Below are 15,076 nucleotides of genomic sequence, written 5' to 3'. Positions count from 1 at the left end.
ATGGCGCCCACAAAGCACATTGCACAGCAGTTGCTTGAAAGAGCACATTCTCCAGATGCAGCATCCGCAATTCTGTCAGAAAAAGTCCTTCAGAAACCGCTGCACCTCCGACCAACAGCTCCAAATCCGACGTCTCAAGATGCTAGAGCAGGTCGTCGTCTACAACGCTTGCAAAAGCAGGGAAAGACCGCACGAAAGCGAAGAGTCAAACCAGTTTCGGCAAAGGAGATGCGAAAGTTGCGCATCTATGAGATCCCTGATGATGCGAGAAAATATGAGCTATACGTTCCCCTCCACAAACTGTGGCTTGGCTATATGTGGGAGATCTTGGGGATAGGAGAAGGTCGGACGCCGTTCATTACAGCTGACAGTAAAGGAGGCATCCTTACAAGTGCCGACTATCATGGCGCACTCTTGAAGGTCGTCCGAAGCCGGTGTGTTGGTCATGTTGGCTTGGAAGGTATAGCAGTGAGAGACACCAAATTTACCTTTCAGATCATTACCAGGAAGAATGAGCTCAAGGGTGCGCGCCCTAAATTCTCTGCAGGGCGAAGTTAGACGAAGCTGATAGGCGCTAGTTATTCCCAAACAGCATACTGTGTTTCACTTCGAGCTCCCGCAGATACCCCAAGAGGCAGGAAAAGAGTCGAAGGGATCAGGTTGTGAGGGCAATGCGATCCACCATGAGAGTATATCGCCAAATCTAGTATTTGAGCTCCATGGATCCCAATTTTTGACAAGGGCGACAGACCGAGGGACCAAAAAGTTCAAGCAGAAATATCTAAGAGACCTCTGATATGATAAGCACCACTTTCGTAATGTCTATCAATTCATCGTTTGAGGAAGCCAAGCTTCGCGGACAGCAAGTCTAATCTGATGTTATCAATCAAGCGTACTGTCGTGGCGTCCTCATTTTGGCCGAGATGCTCCCCTTGCCTCGCTTCCTGGATTGGGAGCATTTTGATCGCTCCACTGACGATCGCCCCTTTTCGAGAGTCAAGCTCCTCTAGCTCGTCCAGTGTCTCAGTATCAGCTATAGAGATATAATCGATTTCAAATCTTGCTCGCTGATCAGATGGCAGAGCATCTTGCTGTTTTTTGGCTGATTCCAAGACGTCCTTAGCAGCAGCGTAGAGGTATCGCCGTTTTCTCGCGCCTTGGGCAAAGGCAGTCTCCGCAGCTCTCAGCGCCTTGGAAAGTACTAGCGCTACCTTTCGTCTCCGCTCTCCAAGGTACACGTTTCTAGAGCTCAAAGCAAGACCGTCAGGCTCGCGTACTGTGGGGCCCACAACGACCTCAGTGTCCATGTGGAAGTCTTTGACCATTCGCTTGATGACGAATGTTTGTTGGATGTCCTTCTGTCCAAAATATACACTTGTAGGCCGGACAATATTCAAAAGTTTCATGACAACTGTAGCAACACCCCGGAAAAACACCGGCCTTGACGCACCCTCTAGTCTTCTCGCAAGCGGAGTGATGGTGACAAAGGACCCATCACCATTAGGCTCGGAACTCGGTGGTAACCCAGGATACATTTCTGTCGAATTTGGCATGAAGACTACTCCAATCCGCCCCTGATATCTCGGCCGGCGAAACTCTTGTTGCAGGCTTTGGAGTATGGAAAAATCCTGTTTCCAATTCCGCGGATAAGAGCCCAGATCCTCGTTTACACCAAATTGAGTGGGGTTGACATAAATCGAAACGTACACCCAATGATTGTCGCGAGCGGCTTGTCGTATCAGCGCTAAGTGGCCTTCATGAAGGGCACCCATAGTAGGAACAAAGCCGACGGAATGTCGGTTCATCAACGCATTATGACGACGGCGGCGGAGTTCGAAGCTCTGCCTTAGGATTTCGAATGGTTTGAATTGCAATGGACCAGGTTTAGTCCTTGATATGAAGCGAGGCATGCCGGTAACCTCAACGAGGCGTTCGTCACATGTGGAACCGTCTGAGATGGTTGATATGCCGAGCAGCGAAGCTGGATTGAAGATCCCCTTTAGCCGTTGAATGTCTCTCCTCCCATAGTACAGACATGATAATCCAATTGTCAAGGGCACTCTGTCAATGATCGCGTGCTCTTAACGTGAAGAGCGGCAGTTCTACGGTGTAGATGTGAGCAGCTTCGGCGAATTCGTGGTGATTGACATTATCTCCGCAAACGCCGAAGCTTCATGCCATTTTCTTCCACATGATTTCCATCTTGCGTGCGCACCCATGTAGTCATGGCCGACGATGGCCTTTTGATGAACTTTGCGGTCGATGATACACCTGCAGAAATCAAAACTGTTTTCAGAGGTGGACATTGGAAAGATCGAGTGCGGGCGAAAAAGTCTCTTGTCAGGCGGAGTCAAAAGCATCACAACGTAAATGCTGCCGTGGGCACAGAAGAGAATGTTGCATCTTCAAAGCCCGAGAACGCTTTACTGAATGGTGACACATCTCCGCCCAGCAAAAGGCAGAAAAGAACGGAAAACTCCTCTTCCAGTCGTGTTAGTCAATCGTCCTCCACGAAGTCTGCAGTCATTTCCTCTCTCTTCACGTCCAATCCGTCTGCAAAGACCACGCCCCATATATCCACAATAGATCAAGAGGCTGTCTCTCAGCCTTCGAATGCTCCGCTTCCTGACGGTGCCATCCACTTCACTTCCCTTGGTGTCAATCCGGCGCTCGCTTCCCACCTTCTCACCTCGCTGAAACTCAAGACTCCCACTGCGATACAGAAAGCTGCCATCGCTCAATTGCTCAAGGGAGACAGCGATGCATTCATACAAGCTGAGACAGGATCTGGTAAAACGCTGGCGTACCTCATTCCCATCATTCAACACCTCATGTCTCTCCGGGCTTTATGCACCAATGAAAAGATCAGTCGGAAATCTGGCTTATTCGCATTAATCTTAGTCCCGACTAGAGAGCTTGCTAAGCAGGTTGATGTGTCGCTCTCTGAGCTGTTGACGAGACTGCCTTGGCTCGTACATGGTACAGTCACCGGCGGATCGACAAAGAATCACGAAAAAGCACGTATCCGAAAGGGCGTCAACATCCTCGTTGCTACACCCGGACGACTCGTCGATCACATCGAGAACACTGAGGCACTTGATCTATTCAGCGTGCGATGGCTTGTGCTTGATGAAGGTGATAGACTTGTCGAGCTAGGATTTGAAGCTGATATCAAGACTATCATTGCTGCTCTTAAGAATCAAAAACCTGGCAAAGATGCAACAAATCCTGAATCTAGAGTTGAGCCTCAAGCGAGGACTACAGGAAGTCTCCAAGGACTCCCACAGCATCGGAGAAACATACTATGCAGTGCCACAATGAAAATAGGGGTACAACGATTAGGAGATCTTAGCCTCAAAGATGCTAAAATGATCAAGCCTGAAGATGCGACCAAGTTACCAGAGATAAGTGGAGATCACAACGACAGTAGCGAGCAGACACAAAAGGAAAACTCAAAACCCGCACTCTTATTCAGTGAAGAGATCCAGCGCCCATTCCTCGCACCGTCGCAGCTGAGGCAAGCCTATATCATTGCACCAGCAAAACAACGCTTGGTCACACTTTATGCACTATTAAAGAGATCTTTCGCCAGAAAGGGCTCGGTAACCAAAGTCATTGTGTTTCTTTCGTGCGCAGACAGTGTAGACTTTCATTTCGAAGTCCTCCGCAGAGGTGAAAACTCCTTTTTGAGCCCGGAAAAAGTATTCTCGGACTTTGCCGCCAATAATAAGAAAGCCCTCAAGCAGATCGCCCAAAAGTCTCCTAAGGAGCAGAGTGCCATCGGGACCGGGCCCGACAATCAAAATTTAGAGCACGACCGACCACCCCAGTCCTCAAGAGGGTCGGCCAAGCACATGTCTCTTCCCACTATCTCCACCTCAAACACTCTCTCTTCCCCGGCCAACCCCACGCTTCAGCTCTTCAAACTCCACGGCTCCCTTCCTCAGGCCCTCCGAACCGCTACCCTGTCCTGCTTCTCCCGTACAACAACCCCATCCGTCCTCCTTTGCACAGACGTAGCCTCGCGAGGCCTAGATCTACCGAACATTGATTTTGTGATCGAGTATGATCCCCCATTCTCATCTGATGAACATCTTCATCGTGTAGGACGAACGGCTAGAGCTGGGCGTGAGGGGAGAGCTGTGTGTTTTCTGATGCCGGGAGCGGAGGAGGGTTACGTGGAAGTACTGAAGAGTGCGTCTGGAACAGGTAAAGGAAACCTGAAAGGTGAGACGGCAGAGGAGGTGTTGAGGAAGGGGTTCGAGGCGAGGGTTGCAACAGGTGACGTTGGAGCCGGGGGGCATTTTGGCGGAAAATGGGACGAGCAGGCAACAGAGTGGCAGCTTGAGGTCGAGAGATGGGTTGTTGACCATGAACAGATGGGGGAGATGGCGAAGAAGGCTTATGTGAGCCATGTGAGGGCTTACGCGACCCACGTTGTCAAGGAAAGGGGTATGTTTGATGTCAAGGATTTGCATTTAGGGCACTTGGCGAAGGCATTTGCGCTGAGAGAAAAACCTGGAAGCTTGGGCCGCTTTAAGGGCGAAGCAGATAAGGATGGCTCGAAAGATCGAAGGGGCGAGAAGAGGCGACTGAATGGTAGAAATAAAGGCAAGGAGCAGAATGCAAACCCTTCGGACGAGGTCTATCAGAAGGCAAGGCCAGACTGGAGAGGCAAGATTGATCCGTCAGAGCCAAGCGCTGAGGCGGCCAGGAAGATGCGGGCGAAATTGAAGGAGCACTTGGCTGGTGCTGAAGAATTTAACATTGGTTGATTAGTGATACCCCATTTAGCGGATTCAGTATATATCCCAAAGAGAAATCTTGCCATCTTTCGACCCGACCGCGACCCAGTGCGTTGATTGAGCTACCCTGTTCCGTTTCTCCTGAATGCTCAGGTTTTGTGAGACACGAAACGCTATCCCCAGTGAGCTCTTGCTCTCGGGATCTTCGTGAGCAACGGTTGAGCATGAATTAGAGTCATAACTTCGGTCTGTTAAAGATTTGACGGTAGCAAATGCAGTGGCGTAGCAGCCCTCCTTATGCCATTTGAGCACGGCCAGTTCCTTCATCGTCTTGGCGGAATACACACGGACTGCTGAATCCCAGCCCGCCGTGGCGAAAAGTTTGCCGTCCGACCGATAGGATAAGCCCTGCTGGCCAGAATGCCTAGTGGCAGAAACTCGGATTGGTTTGAACTCGGTTTTGAAAATGCTCTTGGCGGAGGGAAAGGGATGTTTGACGATGTTAGCGTCAGCGGATGAGGTTATATAGTGGTCTTTGCATGGAGATATGACCATGGAGAGTACTGTAGATGTCAGTCAAGAATATTCTGACATGATCTGATGGCAAAGTACAAACCTGGTTGAGAGTGAGGTTTCGCACAATACAGCCTTTCGAAAGGAGCAGCAGGATCAGTTTGCACAAACACCATAGTGTGGCCACTTTCGAAGCCAGCTGCAAGTTGTATCTTCGTGGTGTCTGCCATGATTCCGAGTGCCATCACCATACCTAGACTACATCAGATCCCACATAGAGAGATTCGCAGAGCGTCTAGACCATTCGTACCTGTGGTGATTGAACGATCAGAGTTGACCGTAGCGGCTCTCTTCCGTGAGGGAAGCTCGAATATGTCGATCTAAGTGACATGAGAACGATGAAGGTGTTGCTATGGACGTTGACTTACTCCTCCAGAATCGATAGCATTTGGCACTGCGAACAAAATTGGGCAGATGACTGTAGTGTCGGTGACAGCGTTACGCGCTGAGATAGCGTGGGGCATGCCATCATAACACATTGCAAAGGGGCAAAAATTCAGCGCGTTGACTGGCATCGCATGCAGCAGCCAAGGTTGCTGAGAGTTGAAGGCATCGGCCTCCACCGGCAATGTCTTGTCCATGTGGGCCTCGTCCTGCTCGCTCAGTCGCCAAACCAGTAGCTGGTTGTCCCGACCATGTCTGTTGCATCAGATCAGCTCCATTGAACGTCGTTCCATCCGTTGAAAAGCCATACGTTATGATTATCTCTGGACCCCAAGACCCGACAGCTAGGATGGCGTTTGAATGAGCCTTCCATACCGCAGCAGGCCGTTTGAACGCAAGATTCCAGGAAACCAGCCAGCCATCGGCGTCGGCCGTAAGCAGCCTGTCATTGCCCGGTGTGAAATGGAGAGCGTGTATCTGAGCAGTATGGCCTCTGAGAATGAAGGCTGGTTGGGCAGGTGGTAAATTCTGTGCGGCCATCAAGCCTGCCAGCACTGTCGCTTTTCCAGGAATTTACCACTCAACTCTTTCGCCAACGCTGATGCATGAGAGAGATGGGGGATTATTTAAAATTAGAGTAACATGGAGGGAACTACATGTGTGTACCACTGTGCTTGGATGCAGTAGCCGTAGCCTTATTACCTGTACGGTAGCGATTGTCGGCTTGGAATAGGGACAAGGAACGTGAGACTCGGCATTTTGAAGGTCCAGCAGGGTCTGGGGACCCGATCAACAGGTGAGAAAGACTGGTAGACGTCCGTACAACGCATTTGTCGAAGGAACAGGCGAAGGTGAGAAATCAAGACCTCGGCAGGCACTTTCTGCTCAGTCATGTTCAGCCTCGGTCTCCCGCTTGAAGGCAGAACTAGTGCGGGACGTTGGCGGGACGTTGGATTCGGAAGGGCACTTCCTCCAGCGGGCAAACATTAACGTGATAAGAAAGCCAAAGCTGTGAGCTAAGTAAGAGCTTCCTGACTTGTCGGGTTGGGAAGCCTTGGACCTCGACGGGATGACATAAAATTGGCAACGCCTGGCCGGCTTCTAGTTCTAGCCCAAGATGCGGCAACGCTGCAGAGCTCGATCGCGTTGCAGACGAATGCCGGAAACGTGGTCTGGGCTTGACTTTGTTTTCACTTTTCACTGACCGTGCATCTCCGGCTGGACTACCGCAGATGACGTACGGGATGGAGGCTTCGCTACGATCAGTGCTGACACAATCGTGGCCTGGTGCAGTGGTGAGTGGAACACAATGATAAGCGTAAGGTGAATACTGAAAAGGTGCTTGACTGATTGATTGATTGATTGATCGATTGACATTCGAAGAAAGGCACGAGGGAGATGACGCTAAGACCTCTCTAGTTAGCCCCCTCGCGTCACCCCCCACCCCCTGGTCGAACGTTCAGCTCCGCAATAATGCATCTCGTATCGGGTACCCCCTTCGTTACGACTCCCTAATTCTACATCGAACTTGTCGCGCACCTTTCGTGTCCGATTTCAGACCTCGCCAGCGTGGTCGCTGCTGGTCTTGATCCTGCTGCGCCAGGACGTGGTCAACCTTCCTGCTCCCAGTCGGGTCAGCTCCCTTCCCCTGGGGCCCCTTTCGATGGCGACAAGTGAGCAGCTCCTTTCGAGTGTTCCTGCAGAGGTGGCAGCAGCAGCCGTCGCAGCCGCAAGACCCAAAAGGGTGCGGACTGGGTGTCTGACATGTCGTGAGAGGCACCTGAAATGCGACGAAGGTTCACCGGATTGCCAAAACTGCAAGAAGTCGAATAGGGAATGTAAAAGAGGAGTGCGATTGAATTTTATCGACACCCAAGTCAAGACACCACCATTCACCCCCGCGTCGGACGAGTGGACCCTCATGTTCCAGGATGAATCAAGAGAAATCGCCTCCGAATACAAGGGAGGAATAGATCGTTACTCCAACATTACAACCGAAATGGACCACGTCTCCCTGAAGGACGAGCCGACCTATGACTTTAGCAACAACATGAGCGATTCAATTCTCAATGCGCCCGTACTCCAACATCAACAATTACCTTCGCAATCATTTGCTCCGAACCCAATGGACCAGTACCAGGCCACAATGTCCGGCATGTCGAATGACACCCAGGTCCAGCACCAGCGCCATGCTTCCACCATTTCCGACTCAACCTTTTCTAGCCATACTTTAGGTGCTGTCTCTACCTATTCGAACGGTGAACAAGCGAACGAGACCAGGGAAATGCTTACTGATCCAACGGAGCTCCTTTTCATGCAAGTCTTTGTGGAGGAAGTAGGCATTTGGATGGATAGTCTGGATAGTGATAAATACGTACGTCTTTCGTCTGCTCTTCAAGCTTCCATGTTCTGACGATAGCAAAGTTCTCTAGGATACTCCCATATGAATCACTGCATGACCGGATGCTGCTGAATGCATTCTTGGCATGTGGTGCCCGGCATATGAATCTTGTCAACTCAGCATACGATGACAAAACTGCAGCAGATTATTATCAGCTCTCCAGTACTCTTCTCCTGCGCCAATTGCAGAATCCCTACCGAGACATCTACGTGTGTGCAACGACTGCGGTTATTCTTAATGTATATGAGACTATGACGGAAAAAGCTTTACAGAGGATGAATCATATCGCAGGTGCTCGTGCGATGATCAAAGAATGTAATTGGAATGCAAACTCTGTTGGTGTTGGCGCAGCCTGCTTTTGGTTGAATGTAGGCATGGAATTGCTGAGTTGTTTACATTTTAATTGGCAAGTCGCGTGGAACCCGGATGATTGGGGACTAGACATGAACTTTGACAACGGCGGCGAACCAGGAAGAGAGGAGATCTGGACGCATCGAATGATCTGGATTCTAGCGAAGATCGCAAATTTCCGTGCCTCGATGGTGCCTCGTCCGGGAGATGTTCCGTTAGATCATATGCGGATGCAGAATAAATGTGACGAGTGGAACAGGTGGAAGACTTGGATTGATGGCTGGGAGTTGCGTGCACCAAGAACCATGAAGCCGCTAGGTCATCTTCAAAATTTTAGGACGACCTCCAAATCCCTCTTCCCAGAAGTCTGGTGAGTTGTGGCCCGTTCCGAATGGCCATTTTCTGACAGGAGCAGGCTCGTCAAGCGGACGGCAGTAGTTGCTCGCATGTTCTATCATACCGGAATATGTCTGCTGTCGCAAACCAACCCTGTATCACATACAAACACGCAGGTTGCGCAGCAGATGCATGATCTGGAACTGCACCACGCTCACATGCTTGCCGGAATTGTCGCCCATGTCAAGGACAGGTCAGTGTGTTCCATCCACGGCTTTGTGCTTCATCTTACAATATATCTAGGGGTGTGGCGAGTGTAGCCACTCGCTGTCTTGCTACATGTGCGGAATGCCTCACAGATCGTGCAGAACAAGACGAAGTCATTCAGATCCTCCAAAGAGTTCAAAAGGAGACTGGCTGGCGTCTCCAATTCATGTACGATGCTCTTCGAAGGAAATGGGGCCACAACAATGATTCCACCCAACAAACCAACCACGGATACTCGTCCAGCACTTCACTTCCCCCGCCCCCAAGATTGCCGCCCATGGGCATCGTCAATCCGCAATTTGCGAAGGCTGATTTCGCCCTTGCGGACCATCCGTATCCAGGACATTACGTTCCTCCGATTCAGCCACCGGTGCATCAATCTTACAATCACTTCTAAAGACTTTACAGCACAGAGTGAACTTTTAGAGAGACGGTTATTGTCAGGGTTTTGTTGATCTACTTACGTTGGTGGCGATTTCTATAAACTGGGAAGCCGGATGCTTGATCATGACTGATGAGATTACATATTAGCATGGCGTTAGGGCTCTGAACTAGGGAAAATAAAAGGTACTGGCTTTATTGGTCCTTGTTACCACCAAAAGAGGGAAAGATATCTACAGTAGGCTTTAAATGTAATGCGGGTCGTTGAAGGAGAGCCTTTTATTTGAAAAATTGCTCCCTTAAGAGAACTCGCCCATTCATGGCAGCGTTTTGTCACATCCTCGGCCAGAGAAAACGAGGCTACGAGCTAGGAAAGAGAAGCAAAAGTTGTCAGGTATATATATGGATATTTGATCTTCGGATTGGAAAGCCCGTAAGTTCGCCTACAAAAATGCATTCATTCCTTCAATTCCTGATTTCTGTCAATTAGTCTTGGCACAGTGGTAATGCGTCTCACTCGTATGCATATGAGTCTTACGCCCATGAGAAGATCAGTGGTTCGATTCCACTAGGGGGCATCACTGGTACTGCAGAGTTTTTTTGCTATATAGAGCAACTCAGGAGTCGTTCTAATCTACAAGAGGTATATCTTACAAGCACCATACCGAATTATAGAAAGCTGAGTTATCAATGCCAAGCCAGGCCAGCTTATCGATAGTCCTCCATCGTTTTCGAACGACCCTCGCACTTCACCTTCACTTGTTATTCACATGATAAGATCCAAGACCATCGCAGGGAGGAACAAAGATGGGGTCTCTCCCTTCAGGAACTCGCATTTACCATGTAGCGATCCTTGAAGCTGACGATCCGCCGGAAAAAACCAGCGCCAAATACGGCAGCTACGGAGGCGTGTTTACCTCTCTCTTACATAAAGCTGCCGACGCCTCTTCAGTCCCAAGATCTCAACTCGCTTTGACTGGGTGGGATGTCTTTCACCCCGATCCTGACGGGGAAGATGTGGATTGTGGAGGAATATATGGGTGGAGGAGACGGAGAGGGTATCCTGATTTGGGGGAGGTAGACGCCGTCTTGATTACGGGGAGCAGTATGTGGGTCACCTTCCCCACATCCCGTTTAGACTGTGTGTCATACAAGAGCATCTTACTAAGACGCCAATGATGGTAGAGTTTAATTCATTTGATGATGAACCATGGATTCTGCGGCTCGTGGAATATACCCAGAAAGCGCTCGAACATCCGCACGTGAAGGTCATTGGAGTATGCTTTGGACATCAGATTCTCGGGAGAGCTTTGGGGTCTAGGGTGGCGAAGCATGAGAGGGGAACTTGGGAGGTCAGTGTTTGCGAAGTACAGCAGACGGAGAAGGGCAAGGAACTGTTTGGTGGCAAGGATGTGCTGGTACGTGCTCCATGCTTAATGCGGTAGTCAGATAAGGAATCATTTTGGCTGATGAGGACAGAGTATCTGTCAGATGCACAAGGATATTGTCTGCGAATACGTCTCGGGTGTAGAGGCATTGGGATCGACGGATGTGTGTCAAGTGCAGGGAATGTATATCTCGCGGCGGTTGATTTCTGTACAAGGCCACCCTGAATTTGATGAAGAGATAGAGAGAGAATTGCTGGAGAAGAGGCACTATCAAGGAGTGTTTAATAAACAGCTATTCACAGACGGTATGAGAAGGGTTGCTAAGCCGCAAGACGGAGTGCTTGTAGCACAGGGATTCTTGAGATTCTTAATGGAATGAGGAGGCTTAATATTTTAGCGTACAAAGATGATGATTCTAACGGAGAGAAATTGAGACTTAGGTGCAACATGTCTTTTGGATTTGAATTGATATATCAGATAGCGGGTTGCCAAAGATATAGTGTCAGAATCCGAGAATTTCACACTAATGGGGGCGTAGGAATATGACGAGGACTCCGATGAGAGCAATGCCAGCTCCGAAACCTTCAAGCATTGCTGTCGTTAAATCAACACGCTTGATAACAACTTCTCGTTCGCTGAATATGTCCTTGAGAGACTGTCTGACGCTCTCAATGGTCGAAGCTGGATATGCGTTTTCAGGAACTGCTACGACAGTGCTGACTTCTGTAGCATGAGGCGCCTCAGATGGTAGAACAGTTCCACTCGAAGCCAACGATACGTTCGCATCAAGTCCTTCGGTAAGACTGGGTTCAATCAAGACTACTTCGCTCGGATTCTCGTCTGCTGGTGTTCGCTCTGAGGCTTTTGCTCCGGTCAGCCTCGCCTCTTTTTCTAAAGCCTCAGCAACCTTGTCTTCAAACCCTTTGACTAACCTTTTCCTTCTCCATGGCTCAACTCCAATCTGGAAGATGAGAAAGAGGAACACATTTACTCCCATCAAGCCCCACGTACCCCACGTACTCATGCGCCTAATTTTATCGCTCCAAATCTGCTCCTCATGGTATCGTGTAAGTATGATCGTGCTCAACCTTGCACCAGCTTCCTCTGACCGTGTTTCGATCTCGTCGAGGTGGGCTCGAGCCGATGCTTCAGCTTGTTCACTTGCGTGATCAGAGCGATATAAGGCCGTAAATCGCTCGACATCCTGAGGTGACCAGGTGTTTTTTCGTTGAAGCAGCTCGTTCACTTCGCGTTGAGAGGATGCGCGAGTCGATATTGCTGCGGAATATGCGTCTCGAGCTTCCTGAAGGGAGCTGCGCATCAACTCAACTGTCTGCTCTGGTACCCTTATCAGGACTAGATGCATCAAAAGTCTCTTGGGATGTACCTTGACATTCGATCTCTCGCTTGAGGGCTTCGATTCCGGAGTATCCAGTCAGATCATTGAGCCGCTGTCCAGCTATGAATACATTGGCTTGGACGTTGTCCATCAGGTGAGAAACTCTCTTCGACAGTCGCGAGCGGCGCCCCTCTTGCGTCGATGGGAGGTCCTCGCGCTGTTCTCCGAGTCGACTTCCATTTCTAGTAGAGTATTCCCATATACGATACACAACAAAAGAGGTCCGTCCATGTCGTTGCCGTTTCCACCATAGTTCCGGAGTGTTTCGTACAGTCCGGTAAAGGCCCTTGGTTTGGAAGCATCTTCGACATACACCTTGCCTCTTTGATAGGCCGAACGATGAGCTCACGGATTCTAGACGACCAACGGATCGCGTGGCCTGTTGAGCGAAGGCTATTGCGGTCTGCAGCTGTTTCCACATAATGAGACAAGCCGAATGCTCTTCACACTTCCTGTCCGCAGCCCCGGCATTTCGTTTACCCGGGGACCGCAAGCTAGAGCCCCCTCGGCCGCCAAGCCTAGTGCTCTTCATTCACTGCTTTGTTCTTCGACACTACATGCCCGCTTCTAGATGCCAGTGTACAATCTTCAAGGCGTTGAAATCGCTTCTGTCGTTCTGACATGTATGATGCTGCCTCCACTCCGCATTCCCAATGGCGATCTAAGGTTTCCTCAAAGTCACATTGCGCTTCATTCGGGATTGGGATAGGCCGCTCAATCCGTTGCGACATCCTTCCTTGCAAATTCATTTTCCTTTGCTAAACATAGTCCACTTTCGTTATGGTGCTCATTTGTGGTTTTGCGAGAGTTCTCTCTCCCTTCGCTAAGTTAGCCTTTTCCACAGCTGTAACAGACCAAAATGGCGCGAATGGTTCAGGAACCTCAAGTCGCGGAGCAATAGGCCTAAGTGGAGAAAGTTCTGATTTGCACAAAGTCAAAAGAGGAAGGATCATAAAGCGTCGGCGACCTGGAGGCCAGAAGACCAGCCGATGGAGCATCCCATTCCTCGGCAACCTCTTCACTCGAAGTCAACGCAGCACAGATAAAGTACATGTTGATAGTGACACTAATCCTACCGACCAAATATCAGACGCCTCTCTAGACTTTGAGGAGAACATACGGACTAACTCGCACCCTCACAAAAAGTCAAAGCAAAGGGGTCACAAACTTGAGTCCAGAAAACATGACTTTAAAGATTGGTCAAGTGAAGAAATCTGGCTTTACACAAAGCTCGACAGTCGTGGATGTGAGCCGCTTATGCCTGAACGGTGGCATTGGGATGTAAGTGATCCCAAAGATGTCGTTCTAGACCGCTGTTTATTTTTACGCAATGTACCCTTGCAAGCCTACTAAGGAGCCAGTGCTAACGTAGACTTCATCTAGTTTCCAAACATTCCAGATATTCTTTTCACAAAGAATACGCAGCGCTGGCTAATTGACAATCACCATACCACCTTAGCAGAAGGTAAAGCTTTAGATATTCGTGATACCACATGTAGAAGCTGATCACTTTTTGAGTGTAGCCACCACGGAATTCCAGACCCTTGTGGATAACGGACCACGCTGTCGAGACGCGCTCAATCAAAGACAACGGCCCGAATCATCGCTAAATAGAGGTATCGAAAGGTACCAAAGATGGTCTATACGCGATGCAAAGCTGAAGCACAAAATCTATCCCAATCTAATTGTCATCGTAGCTGCTAAGGCTGGCGAAGCCATCGCAAGTACTGTCAGAAGAACCACTAATAAGCTGAAAATACTGCATGATCAATGGCAAGATGCGTTCAGCAACGGCAAGAACGAGAGTAATCGCACATTGCAGGTTTCTTCAAATTCAACTCCAACGCTGTACGCCATGATCATTAAATTTAGCGTCGTATCAATTGTTACGTTTGATCCGAGCCAGCCTGCAAGACCGATCAAGATAATCGCCAACCTGAACCATACCCTAGACGGACGTGACGTTTGGCATGCATACGCCATTAGCATTGTGTGCGTTCGAGCAAGGAATTACTTGATGGGGCTGGAAGAATCAGGGTGCTTTGCTGACAAGGTCCAAGAAGACAATGATCCAGATGCTTGAAGTGAAGGGATCACAGCTTTTGTCAGCTTATGGGTTCTAGATCCCGAGCTGAAGAAACTCTGACTGCAAATAGTCAATAGACCGGAGCAGCAGAACGAATTTGAACAGAGATGTCGGAGGCGCCCATTGATGGTGAATTCAGCTTGTGATTTTGAGATACGCCTTCTGTACCAGCTCAGTGGATCTTTAGATCTTGACGATTTATGTCTTTTTGACCTATATGATTTTTCTAGATTCGGCTATTGGGGGATCAAGTCCTCATTCTGGGTGTTCTTCAGAACGTTGCATTACTTAGCCTCACCGAGATTGAGTCGCAACTGCATTTCACATCTTGCATCGAGGGTTTTAGTTCGAGATCTCACATGTTAATGAACACCTGGGTGTTAAAAAATCATCGACGTTGGCAAAAATTGCGATTCAAGATAAGTGTGATATATTTCAGTCATTGCTTGCATGGTGCTGTCTTTAGTGTTGCACTTCGTTCGTCTGTTTCTATGAAGCGTGCTAGATTGGCTAAACTTGCGAGCCAGCTTTTCGTGCCACCGCCACATGTGACGATGGCCGGTAAGTCGTTATGGCACGGTCGCGGGAGTGCAATGAGACAAATTTGCTCTTTTCAAAGTGGATAGCGACCCTTTGCTTCAATCCTGATCTTACAACAATCTATATCAATACTGCGCTCAAATGTATAGGCCCGAAAAATGAAGTTATTGACCTGCTGTGTTAAATCGACGCTTCACCCCTGACTGATACCTCACAGCCTACGAT

The 15,076-nt window shown here is 49.3% G+C and overlaps 8 protein-coding genes and 1 non-coding gene across 9 annotated transcripts; 6 read left to right on the top strand and 3 right to left on the bottom strand.

Annotated features, from left to right (window-relative positions):
• On the top strand, positions 1 to 796 carry KY384_007720 (uncharacterized protein; the record flags this gene model as incomplete). The annotated part of the gene is made up of 2 exons (XM_044816210.1): positions 1 to 523; positions 579 to 796. The coding sequence occupies 2 exons, from the start codon at positions 1 to 3 to the stop codon at positions 794 to 796; spliced, it is 741 nt and encodes a 246-aa protein (XP_044666850.1).
• Positions 797 to 830: 34 nt separating this feature from the next.
• KY384_007719 (uncharacterized protein) lies at positions 831 to 1,772 on the bottom strand (the record flags this gene model as incomplete). The annotated part of the gene is made up of 1 exon (XM_044816209.1): positions 831 to 1,772. The coding sequence occupies one exon, from the start codon at positions 1,770 to 1,772 to the stop codon at positions 831 to 833; it is 942 nt and encodes a 313-aa protein (XP_044666849.1).
• Positions 1,773 to 2,225: 453 nt separating this feature from the next.
• KY384_007718 (uncharacterized protein) lies at positions 2,226 to 4,775 on the top strand (the record flags this gene model as incomplete). Its single annotated transcript, XM_044816208.1, has 1 exon — positions 2,226 to 4,775. One exon carries the CDS (start codon positions 2,226 to 2,228, stop codon positions 4,773 to 4,775), a length of 2,550 nt encoding a protein of 849 aa, XP_044666848.1.
• Positions 4,776 to 4,799: 24 nt separating this feature from the next.
• Positions 4,800 to 6,242, bottom strand: KY384_007717 (uncharacterized protein; the record flags this gene model as incomplete). Its single annotated transcript, XM_044816207.1, has 5 exons — positions 4,800 to 5,308; positions 5,362 to 5,511; positions 5,569 to 5,638; positions 5,687 to 5,957; positions 6,013 to 6,242. 5 exons carry the CDS (start codon positions 6,240 to 6,242, stop codon positions 4,800 to 4,802), a joined length of 1,230 nt encoding a protein of 409 aa, XP_044666847.1.
• Positions 6,243 to 7,365: 1,123 nt separating this feature from the next.
• KY384_007716 (uncharacterized protein) lies at positions 7,366 to 9,454 on the top strand (the record flags this gene model as incomplete). The annotated part of the gene is made up of 4 exons (XM_044816206.1): positions 7,366 to 8,076; positions 8,127 to 8,824; positions 8,870 to 9,043; positions 9,094 to 9,454. The coding sequence occupies 4 exons, from the start codon at positions 7,366 to 7,368 to the stop codon at positions 9,452 to 9,454; spliced, it is 1,944 nt and encodes a 647-aa protein (XP_044666846.1).
• Positions 9,455 to 9,927: 473 nt separating this feature from the next.
• Positions 9,928 to 10,016, top strand: KY384_007715. Its single transcript has one exon. It is a non-coding gene; the product is annotated as a tRNA-Thr (tRNA).
• Positions 10,017 to 10,613: 597 nt separating this feature from the next.
• On the top strand, positions 10,614 to 11,205 carry KY384_007714 (uncharacterized protein; the record flags this gene model as incomplete). Its single annotated transcript, XM_044816205.1, has 2 exons — positions 10,614 to 10,856; positions 10,930 to 11,205. 2 exons carry the CDS (start codon positions 10,614 to 10,616, stop codon positions 11,203 to 11,205), a joined length of 519 nt encoding a protein of 172 aa, XP_044666845.1.
• A 144-nt stretch (positions 11,206 to 11,349) lies between these two features.
• KY384_007713 (uncharacterized protein) lies at positions 11,350 to 12,646 on the bottom strand (the record flags this gene model as incomplete). The annotated part of the gene is made up of 2 exons (XM_044816204.1): positions 11,350 to 12,164; positions 12,214 to 12,646. 2 exons carry the CDS (start codon positions 12,644 to 12,646, stop codon positions 11,350 to 11,352), a joined length of 1,248 nt encoding a protein of 415 aa, XP_044666844.1.
• Positions 12,647 to 13,005: 359 nt separating this feature from the next.
• KY384_007712 (uncharacterized protein) lies at positions 13,006 to 14,308 on the top strand (the record flags this gene model as incomplete). The annotated part of the gene is made up of 2 exons (XM_044816203.1): positions 13,006 to 13,471; positions 13,749 to 14,308. 2 exons carry the CDS (start codon positions 13,006 to 13,008, stop codon positions 14,306 to 14,308), a joined length of 1,026 nt encoding a protein of 341 aa, XP_044666843.1.
• Between the last annotated feature and the right edge of the window lie 768 nt (positions 14,309 to 15,076).

The sequence above is a fragment of the Bacidia gigantensis genome (genome assembly GCF_019456465.1).
Source record: "Bacidia gigantensis strain McMullin 20006 chromosome Unknown contig_278, whole genome shotgun sequence".
In the NCBI taxonomy this organism is placed as follows: domain Eukaryota; kingdom Fungi; phylum Ascomycota; class Lecanoromycetes; order Lecanorales; family Ramalinaceae; genus Bacidia; species Bacidia gigantensis.
This window is presented reverse-complemented; position numbering and strand designations above follow the sequence as displayed.